At 39.2% G+C, this 15093-nt stretch overlaps 1 protein-coding gene across 12 annotated transcripts in view; it reads right to left on the reverse strand.

Moving 5' to 3' along the window:
- PHF14 (PHD finger protein 14) overlaps positions 1-15093 on the reverse strand; it is a 132003-nt gene that overhangs the window by 69292 nt on the left and 47618 nt on the right. For all 12 annotated transcript variants that reach the window (XM_083405366.1, XM_083405363.1, XM_083405364.1 and 9 more), the window contains 2 exons: positions 8710-8760; positions 8460-8581 (listed from right to left, as the gene is read on the reverse strand). In XM_083405366.1, the coding sequence (XP_083261492.1) occupies positions 8460-8581; positions 8710-8760 (173 nt within the window). The remainder of the gene's footprint in view (positions 1-8459; positions 8582-8709; positions 8761-15093) is intronic.

The following is a 15093-nucleotide window of genomic DNA, read 5'->3' on the forward strand; positions in this document are numbered from 1 at the left end:
CAATGTCCCATTGGGGGAGACCCTGGCCTCATCAGGTTGCCAGGTGGCCAATGAGGTTGCTTGGGGGCAAGACCGGGGCCAACTTAAGCCGCGGCGCAACTCCAAGGCTTCCCTTTTCAGCCTTGCGCCGCGGTGCTCGAGTCGATCCACATCGTCAGGGCTCCCCCAACTGGTGGTTTACCCTTACCAGACTTCCTGCAAGGGGGGCAGGAGTCAGATATAGTCTGTTGTTGCCAACACCTAAGCCAATACTGCTCACATTCTGTAACCAATAAAGTTGTGGCCTAAATTTTGCCCATTAACATTAACCTAAATTCAGTGTCCTTATGTCTTTAGTCTCCTGGGGGCTGGCTTGGGGGCCTTGACACGCAAAGGGAACTGTAGCAGAGGCAGATTTAGGGGGGCACGACTGGCTCGGTCACGCTGGGCGCAGAGCTACGGGTGCACTGCTACTATGATTTAGAATAGAACATGGGAGGCAAGGGGCACAAAATCATGGCATTGCACAGGGCACCGCTGAAATTTGAGACTCCAAGGTCCAGCACTGACCGTAGTGCCACTAGCTTGCACTGAAGAAAATCCAATTCTGCCAATACATGTGTGCATCACATTAGGGGAAGATACCTTTTTCTGTTTCCCTACTTTACAAACTATATATAATTTGAGATGTATACAAGCTTCTGTGCTTTACAATAATTTATTAGGGGGAGGGGGTTGCTCCCAATTAAAAAATGTCCACATTTTATGGCAGGAAGTACTATGCCTGCTGCTGCAATGCACCTTTCTAAACTAGTTTCTGAATATATATATATATTCATAAGATTATGAAGAGCAAATATGGGAGAGTGTTGAGCTGAGTGTCACAGGCCAATATGGGAGGTTTCAGTAATTAGAAATAATGTGCAATTTCTGCAACAGGAAAAGAAGACAATAGAAATTAACCTTATCACAGGAGATAAGTACTTTTTTGAAAAACACAATAAAAAGAATGAAACAAAATCCTTCGTAAGCTCGGCTGCAGGAAAATCCTACATTTAATAATTTTACAAATTAGGCTTCCTGTAACAGAATTCAAAACGCATGACTACTCATTCCTTCCCAAAGCCAACTTTTGTTTCTCTTTAATGAGAAAAAGGGAAAGTCAGCAAAACAAAATGTCACCGTTAAATCATTTGGCAGCATTTTGTGTCAAAAATGTAATGGAAAAGGCACACATCATAGGAAAGGTTACTGTTCTTCCAGAACATCTTTTCGCTTGGTTCAGGGCTCATCCCTCTCCACAGCAGTGCAGGCACTGCTGCTGCCTGCTCTCCCCGGGCTTAATGTGGCAGATGAAGGATGATGGCATTTTCAGCAGACCACAGTGCAGTGATTTTAGTGGTTATCTGACTGAAACCGATGCTATGATTTAGAATAACTGCTCTGTTTATGTGCAGTGGTAAAAGTCACTTACTACACAATCCTGCAATGTCAACTCATTGCTTCCATTATATATTCTCTTAGCATAGTTTCATCGCAGATATGAAAGTCAGCGGGAATTAAAAGAAACTGCCTGCTACTTTTGCAGCTCCAGAAGGAAAGTATGCCACGTTGAGAAGTTCATGAAAAGATGCAAAACATTAATGCCTCACACACAAGACTGTCAAGCCCAGATACACTGTAATCGCTCGTTGCACTGGACTTTCAAATACGACTATTAGCACTTAAAAGGCAGTTCCCATATATTTTGCATAACATTTTAGCTATTTGTATCCCTCAAAAGAACTAAAAACAATTCACAAAACATGCCCATTTGCAGTTCTTTTAGCACTACATCCTGAGCACAGGCTTTTGGTAATATCAAACACCATCACTGTTAACACTACAAAGAATGTGCCTCCTGACAGTACATAGAAACACATGAAGACTTCATACTAATTCAAAAACAGTGACCCATGTAGCTCGGTAATGTCTAGACTGACTACCCTCCAGAGTTTCAGACAATGGTCACGCCCTACCTTTAGATATGCTGCTGATTGGACTTTCATTATACAATAAATATCCCCCCCCAATTATATTTCGTAATAATAACACACATTCTTTATTATTATGCTCCAAAGAACCGCAAAAAAGAAAGCAAAGTGCAGCAGATATATATATTTAACATTATTGATTTTATATTTAACATTATTGATTTTAACCCTACTATTTTGAGGCAGTATCTACATTTATACTTCACTGTGAAAACAAGCATAACATATACTTACGCCACAATAAGGTTTCACTCAATTACTTATGTTTATTACAGATGTAATTTTAAAAATATGGATTGGATCCAGGCTTAGTCATGGCTAAATTCAGTCCCATTGATTTCTATGGGGCAACACTCAACACACTTGAGTCAAACTTAACAATTTTACTCTGGAATCACTCTACTAAATGAACTAAAGTCTTGGGGGGGAGGTTGCATTAGTCAAATTTATAACAACTAGAATTTGTGCAAATTCACAGTCTTTCTACTAATTATACTGCAAGACCTAGATCCAAAGCAATAATGGAACTGTTTATGCCACCTGTTGTTATGGTCCAAATCCAAATCCCACTTTCCCCCTCCCACATCCCAGGAGCTAGCAGAAGCCTCTTACATGAATGCCTATTGCTCAGATATCCAATTAATGCTATTTCATATGTTATTTATTGTTCAGAAGTATTTATTCCAAAGAACAAGAGACATCTATATTATCTAGTTTCCTGATGTTCAGAGATGCCTGCTTAGAACGGAGTTTTCCTTCTGCGGTTGAAAACTCTCTCCGTTCTTCCACAAGTTTTGTTGGCAAAGTGATATGCAGCAACGAAATAAATCAACCAAAGAAGCACATAGGTAGATGCTACATCAAAACAGAGTAGGGTACGAGCAGTAGGACAGGGACTTCTCAATGATAATAGAATGCTCCACAAAATGATTCATCTATAAATGTTGACAGCAGTAATAAACAAGGCCTTGGAGTGCTGTACACATTCATAGCAATGCTCATTCACAGCCATTAAAATGGATACACTTGCTTAAAAAATGTTATCTTAAGCAAGGCTACAGTATTCGTTTAAAATAACTCCATGGTGTTTTGACATTGCTCTAAGTTTATTTCCTTAGATATTCTTTAGTCATTTCTTTGTCACGAGTTTCCCTGTTGCACTTTATACTGCAATCCTTTGCATCTATGTAGTACTCTCAGATCAGAAAACAAAGAAATAGTTAATGTGTATATTTGAAAGAATCACACCCTTGCAGATAGCTGGGGGAGGGGGATCAGATATAGAAGAGGTGGAGAACCTCCCCAACCCACCATCAGAGGGGTTGCAGTCCTTTAAAGGTAATGTCAGGAACTGCATGCAAGTGGTGTGCATCGCCATCCCACCCTCATTCTCATTCTCATTCCCATTCTCTCTCTTTCTCGCACACACACACACACACACACACACACCATCTTCTTTCATCCACAGTAACACACAAAGACATCCTATGCATTCATTCATTTTCTCTCTCTACCTCATCCAATCTGCTTTGGAGAAAACCTTCCATTGTGGAAGTTTCCTCCACAATGGAATTAGAAAGCTCTAGAGACCCCATCTGGATTGGAACCCTGGTGTGGAGGTAGAAGAGCATTAAGCCTTTGTTCCCTGGGGCAGTCATCTGGACTGGACCTACTGCACTTGTAATTTCCATTGGAAGAAAGAATGCAATCACTGCAATGGATTCTTTGGGGGCAATGCAATTTGCAGGTGCAGAAGCCAGATCTGTGCCAGGGCCACAGTGGTGGTAAAAAGTTTTAAGCTCCTCTAATGTTAATGTTTTAATGTTGTATTTTAATCATGTTTTTAAGTTGTATTCATTCAACTTGTTTTTATTATTGCTTGTTAGCCGCCCTGAGCCCGGCCTTGGTTGGGGAGGGTGGGGTATAAATAAATTTATTATTATTATTATTATTATTATTATTATTATTATTATTATTATTACCCCACCATTACAGGATCCCATTCCAGATCAGGCCCCTATCACCTGAGATTTGCTGCTATTCCTCCTCTCTGCAGCCAGAGCAGAATGCAAGGAGGAGGAGGGTGGCGAGGAACAGAGACTCCAAGGACTGCAATGGCCTACAGGCCGGCCAAAGGTTCCCCATACCTGCCTAAAGCTGTACTGTCAAAAAGTTACAAAGAATCACACGACAGTATTCACTACTGCGATGGCAACCATCAATCAACATTTTGTAAGAAAAAATGCTTTTAAATATTTCTATGAAAAATCAGTGGCAAGGATCCATATAAGCAGGTGCACCTAAAATGGGACTTTAGATTTGTGTTTCTGAAATGGCAACCCATCTATCCTTGCTTTGCCTCAGGGCAAATAACTTTAGAAACGGAGGGGACTTTTGAAAGCAGTTTGTGAAATGGCTTGGGTAGTGCTGGTTGAGAGTCTGCTCTTTAGAGGGAGAAGGTTTCAAATTCTGCAAAATTTTAGGAGAGCCCCTGGGATTGTCTAAAGCAGCTGAATACGTTTCAGGTCTCTTTGATAAAGTATCAGATGGTTGAAGTAGTAGCCTCAGCATAATTTCCCCCCCATAATCAAAATCTATAAAGCTCCTGTTTAAGCAATGATGGTCAAAATCCCTGGACTATCTACTACTCATTCCTACAGATAATATTAATGCAGCTTGTATAGTATTGAATTAAATTAGCTTGTAACCCATATCACCCATGACAGATAGAATTAACTATAAAAAAGGAGAACAGCACGGCACTTTTTTTTTTTTAAGGTAGCAAAACAAATTCTCAGACTGCTACATATAAACAGAATAGATTTAAAATGCAACTCTTTCCTAACTTAAAATTTCAATGTATGCATAAACAATGCCCCAATTCATGTTTTAGTGACTGAAGTTCACCCCAAACAGGAAAATTCTGAGTTAATCAAAGAATGCCCTGTTACAAGAAAGAATGTCGCTAAAACTGCAGAGATGTTCTCATTGTCGCACAATTCTATCATGTAAAATGTGATGAGAATCAACTGTTGCGGTTAATGTTTTAAATAAATAATAAAAAGAAATAAATTGTAAAATAGGGGAAATGCTCAAACTTGTTAGTCTGACAAACCTTCAGAAGAAATGAAAATCTGTTACAGTGGGTAAGTCACCTATAATGAGACCCTGTGAGTTCACTTTATATAATCTTGGCATATGGATCTAACATTTGAAAGGTGTTTGGATTGATCATAGAGACTGCAACAAGACACAAGGGAGAAGAGCAGCCTTACTGGTATTAAGATATAAATGCCATAACTAGCACCTTAAATTGCATTCTGTGGGCTAAAGAAAGACATCATAGACCTGGTGCATAATTGCACTGTTTCCAGGAGACCACTGTAGTATATTCTAGCTGTCAAGTAATGGGCCTAGAAGCACTGCAAGTCTGCATACTTGAACAACCAGTAGAGGCCGATCCCCATAAAGGATGACTGCTTCCCATTCACTCCAGGTCATGAAAACTGCCGGTTAAAATAATTTCAAGCCTTGTTTAGATTCAGCTTCAGTAACCTCACCCATATAATGTCTCCAATAATACATAAAGCACCATGATTGTATTTGCCTTCTTATACAAATAACATTTCCAACAACTATCTTGACAAAAACACAAATGAAAATATCACAATGTAACACAGAGAACAACCATCACTTAGTATTTTAGATGAACACAGAATCATCTTTTCATTGTCTCACAAGTTCAGAAGTCTCACACTGGGAACCACCAGCATTTAGGTTTATAAGAGCAACCTCCAAAGTTTCTTGGGAAGAAACTATTTTTAGCAGGTGAGCTTCAGCAATATGGTGAAGTTTTCACATGAGTCAAGGAGGCTTCTTAGGACAAAGGACCTGAATTGATTATATACATCCTCTTAAATACAGTCTGTTTCTGAGAAGCAAGATCAATTCAATCGATAATAGTTCTAGCCACTGCTGAGAGATAGAAGATATTCTTGTGACCCATTTTTTAAAAAACAGTGCATTCTTAAAACAAAGGCACCCTACTGACAGATGGTGGAATTTTACTTCTGGCCAAAAGATATATATTTAATAACAAGCCTTGATGAAATAATAGGGCTACTCAAACAACTGTTCCAAACTTGTATTCCTACAGTACCAAACACTATCCTCCTGATGAAAAGGTGCGAAAAAGGAAAACTTAGAGGTGATTTTTATAGGATAACGAAGGAGGCCTATGTCTCAACTAAAAAGTGGACAAGTCAATTAAAAATCTGAGTTGGCTAAACTAGACAGTCATGTTGCATAAATCTATCTCTATAAGTCAAGGTGTTACAGACAGTTACATGGACTAAATCACTGCTGCACGCACTAATACTGACATGTATTTTCGGGCTGTGGTGTTCAAAAAGCATACTGTCTGAAGTACAAAAGGTTTATGCTGTAAAGTTTATACATAAACTCATAAATCCCCAGAGCAAACTTCTAGAGTTTATTAAAACACTGGGATTGAGAATAATGCAGAAAAGAATCACTTGATTCTCTTAGAGGTTTGAAGACTTCTAACAATCTTCCCCTTTTGGTTAAACTATGATGAGACACATGAAGGCAGCAAAAGTAACCACAGTATATTATCAAGGTACTTTTAATAAAAAGTTCAGACATGTGGTGACAGTTAATATGTGAAGGTATAGGATATCACGAAAGAAATAAAAAAGAGGATTTAGCCTGACCTCACTGCAGCATCTAAAATCCTTGAGAGAAACAAACTACAATGGGATTCATAATAGTCCTTCATTCTCAGTAAATAACCGCACTTACTTCACTGAACTTCCAAGTCATAGCGTAGTTCTTCATTCTTCTTAGAACCCTCCAAACCTTGTACCCAAACAGAAGCAAACTACGCATAGTACTTGAATATTGTTCCAAGTTTCTTGAGATAGTTCAGTAGAAAAGTGACACACTACAGCTCAGTGTGCACGTGACACCAAACCAAATCATGACTTAACATGGACAGCAGCTGCATTACCCCTCCCCCAGTCCTGCTACTGCTGCACTGCTGTGAACTGCAGGCATAGGCAAACTTGGCCCTCCAGCTGTTTTAGGATTACAACTCCCATCATCCCTAGCTAACAGAACCAGTAGTCAGGGATGATGGGAACTGTAGTCCCAAAGCATCTGGAGGGCCAAGTTTGCCTATGCCTGGCTTAGTGTGTCCTCTTGAACTGGGCCTGTTTGTGTCCTTCAGACCCTAAGCTGTAAACCAAGTGGAAACTTGGGCTGGAGCTTGTGGTCTGTCTGAAGTGAGATAAAACCACAAGTCTGGGTTTAGATGATACACCAAACCAAGGCTCAGTGTAACAGCAGGAGCAAAGGAGCTGTGAACTCTTCTCCAGGAACTTTCACATTTGCATGTTAATGGTAGATAATAGTTTGGCTTAGTGTTGGGTATGAACTGGATCACAGATATCTTTTGGCTTTCAGTTAAGCTCACTTGCAGCTAAGTTGTCTCTTTTGTCTGTTCCCCGTTTGTATTCCTTCATCTTTAACGTTTATCTTCCAAGTCCCAGTAGCATCTCATTTGTGCTCCTGCAAGATCCTGGCCTTCATAGATGTTTAACAAAAAGTTCATGGGAAAAACTAAGCAATCTTTTTGTGTTTCCTTACAGAAACGGTAAAAAGTAGTTCCCTGCTCAATGTATATTTTACAGGAGCCCATTTACAAGTTCTCTCATTTTAAAGAGAAATTGAAAATTGGTAGCTGCTGCATTTTTATTGCATAACAAAAGCTAAGTCAGAATTTCATAAATCATTCCTTTTTCTCAGGCCAAAGGGTCATCTAATGAAGTTAAGAAGAAACCATCTGAGTATTCTTTAACACCTACAATTCATTAAAGAATCACAACACCTTCTTGATTTGAATTCAGAATCACAAAGTATACCCTGTAACATTTTAACAGCTCATTAGAAGAACACACAACATGAGGCATTTTCCAGATCGCGCTAAGATAAAACATTTGGAAATATTTAAGAAAAGGGCACAATGATCTTTGTATCTCATGAATGAAGCAAAGTGAACTCCAAAAAACTTTCATGGTAGAGGATCAGAAGATGAAGATTGATAGCTGTCAAAATGGGTGCCTTGTTTACCTTTGTAACCCATTATACTTAGAATCCTGGTAACTCACCCTGACAAAAGAAAATTAATTCCCTTTTGTTAGGAAAACTTTACTCTAGTTACTTACATTTAAATCCACAGGATAAAGTTATGTGGCAAGTCAATAAATGGATCAAACCACTGTTTCTGAAGCAATGCTTCCCTCAATTCAGATTTTTTATTTTTAAAAAAAGTTCTGTATTAAGAGGTCATTCATTACAGCCACATTGAGAAACTGATGGAGATGGAACTTTAATCCACTCTGGAAAAGGTCACAGCATCAAACCTACCTGACTAGATTTTCATTATCCCCCGTTCCCTTACATGTGGCACATTCGGTTCTTAAATCTTCAGACTTAGGCTTCTTTTGTACTACAGACTGTCTCTGTCTTCTTTCTCTAGGAATACGTTCCTATCAATAGATGGAAACAGAAAAAGGTGGAAGAAGAGCACAAGTCTTATTTTAGCAACATTATTCATTCAAATGTCAACATTTTCACCAATTTAACTGAAAATAAATTAATTTCTCAAAATTCCAACCTCAGGTTTTTCTTCTTCAGGAATGTAGCTTCGTTTTCGTCCTCGAGTTCTCTAAAAGTAAATATATTTTAAAATTAATGGCAGAACAAACCTAGACACCAGGCATGCATGACCTGCTCGTTGTTTCATCTATTTGTGGAATTTAGGGCTGAGCACCAATCCTTACATAGACAAAATGGCACAGATGAGGTATAAGGAGGCTTGAGTGAAACCCCAAAATCTGTAGAAGTATCAAAAATCTTATGGGGGGAAAGGTAAGGAGGGAGGGAAACAGTCCAATGAAGACTGGGTTTGCTCAGCAGCCAGAGAACACTGAAAAAGTTGGAAACGGAAAAAAGGGGGGAAGTGGAATCAGTTGGCTGGGAATGGCTAGCGAAGAGGAAGATGTGGTTGCTTCATCCTAGAATATTACCAGATCTTCTAATGCATCAAGAGAGACATTCACACAAACATGTATCTTACATGTGTATTCGCTACAGGCTAATTTTGGGGAATTAGCAGTATTACTCCTCACTGAAACTTTTTTTGGAGATGACTGCATGCACATGAAAAGAACTGTATTGGTTTTGATAACCTTGCTTGATTTGGGGGATTTAGAACAGACCAGCCTAAGCGTGCTTTGCTCTAGAAAGCCAGAAATAATTGCTGCAATTCTAACATTTCTTTGTAAATGAATAAAGGTTTAAAGGTGGTAACTTGCTAATATAAAACAATTTAGAAGTTACAAAAGCAACCTTGCAGATTTGACATACCACAACAGAAACAACACAGAAAAGAATGGATTAATACATATTGCCTGAGCCATATACTTAAATGTTACTTAAAAGATACTGAGAAGAGACTAAAGGCGGAGAGCTGCCTAATAGGGATTCATGAGGCAGAGTCTTAAAGATCCAGCTTTGCTTTGGATCAAGAACCACCTTGGGGGGAAAGGTTACATGTATAGTACAGGCAACCTCTGATTTCCACGGGGATTGCATTTCGGGTCACTGTGCACTTGCCTGAAATTGAAACACCCTGTTCCGCCCCAGCTCCCGTTCCACCCTTTTAGTGACATCTTTTGTTACGTTTCTGGGTTACTTCCGGGTTCAGTATTGTGCATGTGTGAACAACTGCATACATATCAGTCACGCCTAAAATGGGGGCTGCCTGTAGCAGAAATCCTGTTTTACAACAACTAGGTAAGAGTAAGACTGGGAAGATAGAGGAGATGAACAAGACATGAATCTGGCAGTGAATTCTGAATCTGAAAACTAAGATGTGCTGGCAGCCTATATTTTGTAATCATTAACACTTTAAATTATCTTTCTGCTAATAGACAGAGTACTTTGTCCCCTGAGATTCTGGCAAAAACAGTTCATATGCCTAAACAGAGAAGAGGGCCAAACTGTGATGTAAGAGCACTGATCACTTCATGCCATTATCACTCCATTCCAGCTTTGGTATGCTTCCTAAAAGATGTGCAACCAGTTGATGGCAACATGCATACATTCATGTCTCCAATCAAAAAATCAACAAGGTATTTCATTTGCTTGGTATCCTTCCGATAATCTGGATAAAAAATACTGTGCGACAGAACCACCTCTATACTGCAAAAGCTTAATACTCTATTTATTTCAGAAATAGTAAGCTATGCTTTCCAAATCAATCTTTAAGTACCTGCTCAGCTTAAGGTACTTAAATGCCATTAAAAACATTTTAAGCAACAAGAATTAGCCCCCCCTTCCCCGTTAAACCCACATAGTGTGTGCTGAAGACACACTACCTGTTTTAAGATACTAACGGTCTGATAGCTGGTAGATATTGCCTGTTCTTATCTTCTTGTAGGGAAGAGAAAATAACCAATAGTTTATAAATATCTCCAATGCCTAAGATGTCTCTTATGTATATATAGTACAAACACATGCTAAATTTATGGCTTTTAAAAAACTTCTACCAACATAAAATGATTTTCCCACCCCCCAAAATAAAAGAGGTGGATTGGTGGGCTCTTGTCTCATGGGGTTCACATATAAAATGCTTACAAAACATTAGTGGAGACTGCATTATTATGTCTACGTTGATTAAATGTCTTCCTTATACATGAAACAATTAACAATGAAACTCATAAAGGGCACATATAGTTGGTTGCACACGCATGCCTTGAAAATCTACGCCACCAGTTGCACATGCACCTCTTGAAAATTAAGTGAGACATTAAGAACTAGGGGAATTCCAATTGTTCAATGTTAACTAGGGCAATTAAAGCAAGCCCTATTGTCAAATTATACAGCTTTAAATTGATGCAGACTGAAATGCATACAAAGACTGATGCCAACAGCTATTGGCAGACAGTCCTGAAGCATACTAATTATATAACAGCATTAAAAGACATATGGAAATACCAAAACTTTTTAAAAAATATATATAAAACAAGCAAGCATGGAAAACAAATTGTTGATTCAAGCACTCCATTTATAAAAATGGAAATCTGCAACATATTTCAGCAAAGTGCAACACCATCTGCTTTCATTGGCCACTAGCATACAGCAGATGGAACGGTTATCACACCAGAAGAGGCAACTATTTCAACACTGCCAATTGGTGGTGCAACATAATTTAATTTAGTTTACACTTACAATGTCAAGGAAAGGAAACCAACTAAAAAGCATGAAAGGGCTCAGCGAACCAAAACAACATTCCTTAAGTTTGCAGATCAAGCAAACAAGTCACATCCAGAAGTCCAGATTGAGATAAATGAGCAATCTTTTTACATGGCAATATTAATAGCACCATTCAGGGAACAATAAATCTATTTCACAACATTATAAAAAGCTTGATCAGCCCTGGCCAGGAGTGCATGTACTCTGGTATCTTGTCTGACAGAGATCATTTTTGGACACTGAAGGAAAACGATTATGCATTATTATGAAACTTCAATCTTTATCCATCACTTCTAGACGATGGCGATTTATGTTCAAAAATGTTCTTCACTAGAAGTGCTATGCCCTTCTCTCAGTTGACACTCCTTTCAATTAGGTCTGCTGGTCGTTTCTAGAACCTATTTACTTGCCAATATCAGAACCTGATTGCTGTAAAAGGAATTATCTAGAAGTTTTAAACCAGTAGCATATAAAATGAGGGGGTCCTCTAAAATTAGCATTATGTAAAATAATAAGTACCACCCAATGTATATTTCAAATAATTTATTATTTCTTATGAACATACTTTCACACACTAAAACTTATCCCAGGGATGCTTGAGAATTTTGTTTGGTCCATATTTTTTAAAGTAAACAGACCCGCTTCACATCTCCTAGACTATAACTTATTTAAATTTTGATTTTCACACTTTTCCAAATTTTGAGACATACTGCTCAGTTCTAAAAATATGTCAAAATGCGTGTTTTAGGGTAAAACACATCGGGCAAGATTATGATTTTTAATCAGTTTTTTAAAAGACACCATTTGCAGATTTATGCAGAAACAGAGCAGAAGATTCCAGGGGGTTGGACTAGATAATCCTCAGGGTCCTTTCCAACTCTACAATTCTATGATTCTACGAACAGACTTATGAATGAATACATAAGTGCTTTACATATAGAAGGTTCCAGGGTTTATCTCTGGCATACTAGTTACAATAATCAGGGTAGCCGGTGAAGCAAAATACCTCTATTGGGAACTCTGGAGAGTTGCCACTAGTCACAGTAGAGGGGACTAGGCTAGACAAATTATTATGATGATTGTTTACATGTCGAAATGGCTTCTAAGTGGTTTACAACTATAAAAACAATTATAAAATCCATACATAATTAAAATACACAATAAAACAGTTCAATCAAAGCATTAAAACATTCTTAATTAAAACCTGTAATAAAACAAGTCAGTTAAATTAAAACAATTAAAAAACAATTTAAACAATGAGATCAGAAGGTCAAATTTAGGAGAATGCTTGCCTAAAGAGGTGTGTTTTCAAGAGCCGAAAGAATGCCAATACTGATGGAATTTCAGGAGGGAGGATATTCCACAAAACTGGTTTCACCAGTGGAAAAAATCCATCCCAAAGCCTGTAATCAGCAGGGCCCTAGCAAAACAGAATTCTATTTACTGATCTTAACGCCATCAGTAAGCAATGGAGGAGAACATTGTTTTTCAGGTAACTTGGTGTGCAGTTATTTAGGGCTTTCTATGTAAGTAGCAGGACCTTAAAACTGGCTCAGTAGCAAATAGGCAGCCAGCGCAATTCCCTCAGCACTGGTGTGACATGTCCCCAATAAAGAGCACCACTCACCATCTGGATGCCACTAGTTACAGCCTCCAGGTCAGCTGCATGGAAAGACTCATGTAGAGTGCATTACAATAGTCCAAATTATGTATCACAGTGGCCAGATTATGCCTGTCCAGTAAAGGATGCAGCTGACACATCAGCCCAAGCTGGTGACAGGCGTTCTTCACCAGAGGCCACTTGGGTCTCCGTGGACAAAGATAGTTCCAAGATCACTCCTAAGGTGTATACTTGTGCCTTCAGAGGGAGTAGAACCTATCTAGAACAAGCAAACTCTCGGTCTCACTGATGTGGTTCGAAGGAAAGCAGAGAAGTATGTTTGGCACCAGCTGGGCTGCAGGAGTTGCCAGACGAAGGCATACAAGGCACCACCCAACCATCTTAGGAACTCTACTCTGGATTTGTATAGGGTTTACTCTTTAGCCTTTTCTTCCCACAAGGCAGCAGGGGCTTAGGATGTTTTCCTTCTCCTAGATGGGCGACCTTCCCAGGTTGATGAGCCCCATCTGCCCCTCACTTCCCTCTTCGGTATGTACAAAAGCTGCTTTCTTGACTGTTGGATCCACAATTAGTCTTATCCGCTCAATCAACAAGAGCCTGTCTTCGCATGTACAGTGGTACCTCGGGTTAAGAACTTAATTCATTCTGGAGGTCTGTTCTTAACCTGAAACTGTTCTTAACCTGAAGCACTGCTTTAGCTAATGGGGCCTCCTGCTGCTGCCGCACCGCCGGAGCACGATTTCTGTTCTCATCCTGAAGCAAAGCTCTTAACCCGAGGTAATATTTCTGGGTTAGCGGAGTCTGTAACCTGAAGCGTATGTAACCCGAGGTACCACTGTAGTGGAAGTTCCTACCTCACTGAGGGTTTGAGAACCTTCACTTGGTTTAGCTGCCCAGTCAAAGCTGTTCCAAGGGTTTGGCCACTGTTGCATGCTGACAGGTTCTAGGAGCCACAGGTGAGCAATGAGTGCCCTGGCCCAACCTTAGAAAACCACATACCAATGGGTGCTGCCTGTTGTTTCTTCATTGAAAAGCCCTGGTTTACAATGCTGTATAGATTTCTTCAAAACTAATTCTTCCATTTCTCATACCATTTCACATTGATCCATAGTGTTTAAGCAGATCAAGGAGCATCCTCCAAGGACCATACAACGCAAGTACAGAGGGGTTGGTGGCAACTTAATGGTCCTATTAGCAAACAGACAAGCACAGCTCTCTGTGTCTGTCAAACTGGCAGTATTTCTGCCAATTAGAGAGAGCGCTCCTTTGCTTCTTTTTGGAAAGTCATTATGGACAACTACACATTGCTTATAATGTAAACCTTCTAACATAGATCAGCTCTATAAAACAGTCTTTCTGCTGCTAAAATGGTGTGAATTTTTTTAATGGTTGGTCAAGCCTAAAATCAGCCAGAGACAAGCTGTTAACCCCAATATATGTAAGGAAATTAGGTAATTGGTTTCAGACAGCTCCAAAGCCTATCCACTGTCGAGAAAGATGCTGTTAGGGTTTCCTTTCCTTGGGAAGATAGTGGGACTTTTCTTTATTATTTTAAGAAATCCCCTCGCCAAGAAATCATGTCAGTTATCAATCTGCCAAAATTACAATGCAGTGAAAGGTATTTATTTGAAGCTTGATCTTTGAATGGCTAGCTAAACTTTAATCACATTTTAAAGCTGTTTTAAATATGATGGTGAAATTTGAATTCCCCCCTTTTACTGTTTTATTGGCTGTGTTTGATCGACTTTTTAGCCACTTTAGCATTTACATGGTGAGCTAGAAATGTAGTAAATAGAAAAGAGGAGGACATTCATGTTTTAGAATGCAAAAGTGCAGGATACTTGGGAGTTGGACATACTGCCTCCAGCACCTTGCCTACCTCAGCTGATTGCGTAAGCTGAAACTGATCCTACAACTCATCCTCAATAATGGCACTGGGTACTTCAACTAGAGTCGTAAGAAGTGCAGAGCCAACATCACTCTGAAGTTGAGCGACTTTATCTTCAAAGTGAGTAGCCAGTTGGTCACATCAGATCTTTGAGTGTTCCAGCAATCCCTTCCCCAGTGGGAATCAGTAACCGAAGGACCATCTAAAATAACTCTGCTAGTCAGCTACAAGAA

The sequence above is a fragment of the Podarcis tiliguerta genome (genome assembly GCF_965153285.1).
Source record: "Podarcis tiliguerta genome assembly, chromosome: 12".
NCBI lineage: Eukaryota > Metazoa > Chordata > Lepidosauria > Squamata > Lacertidae > Podarcis > Podarcis tiliguerta.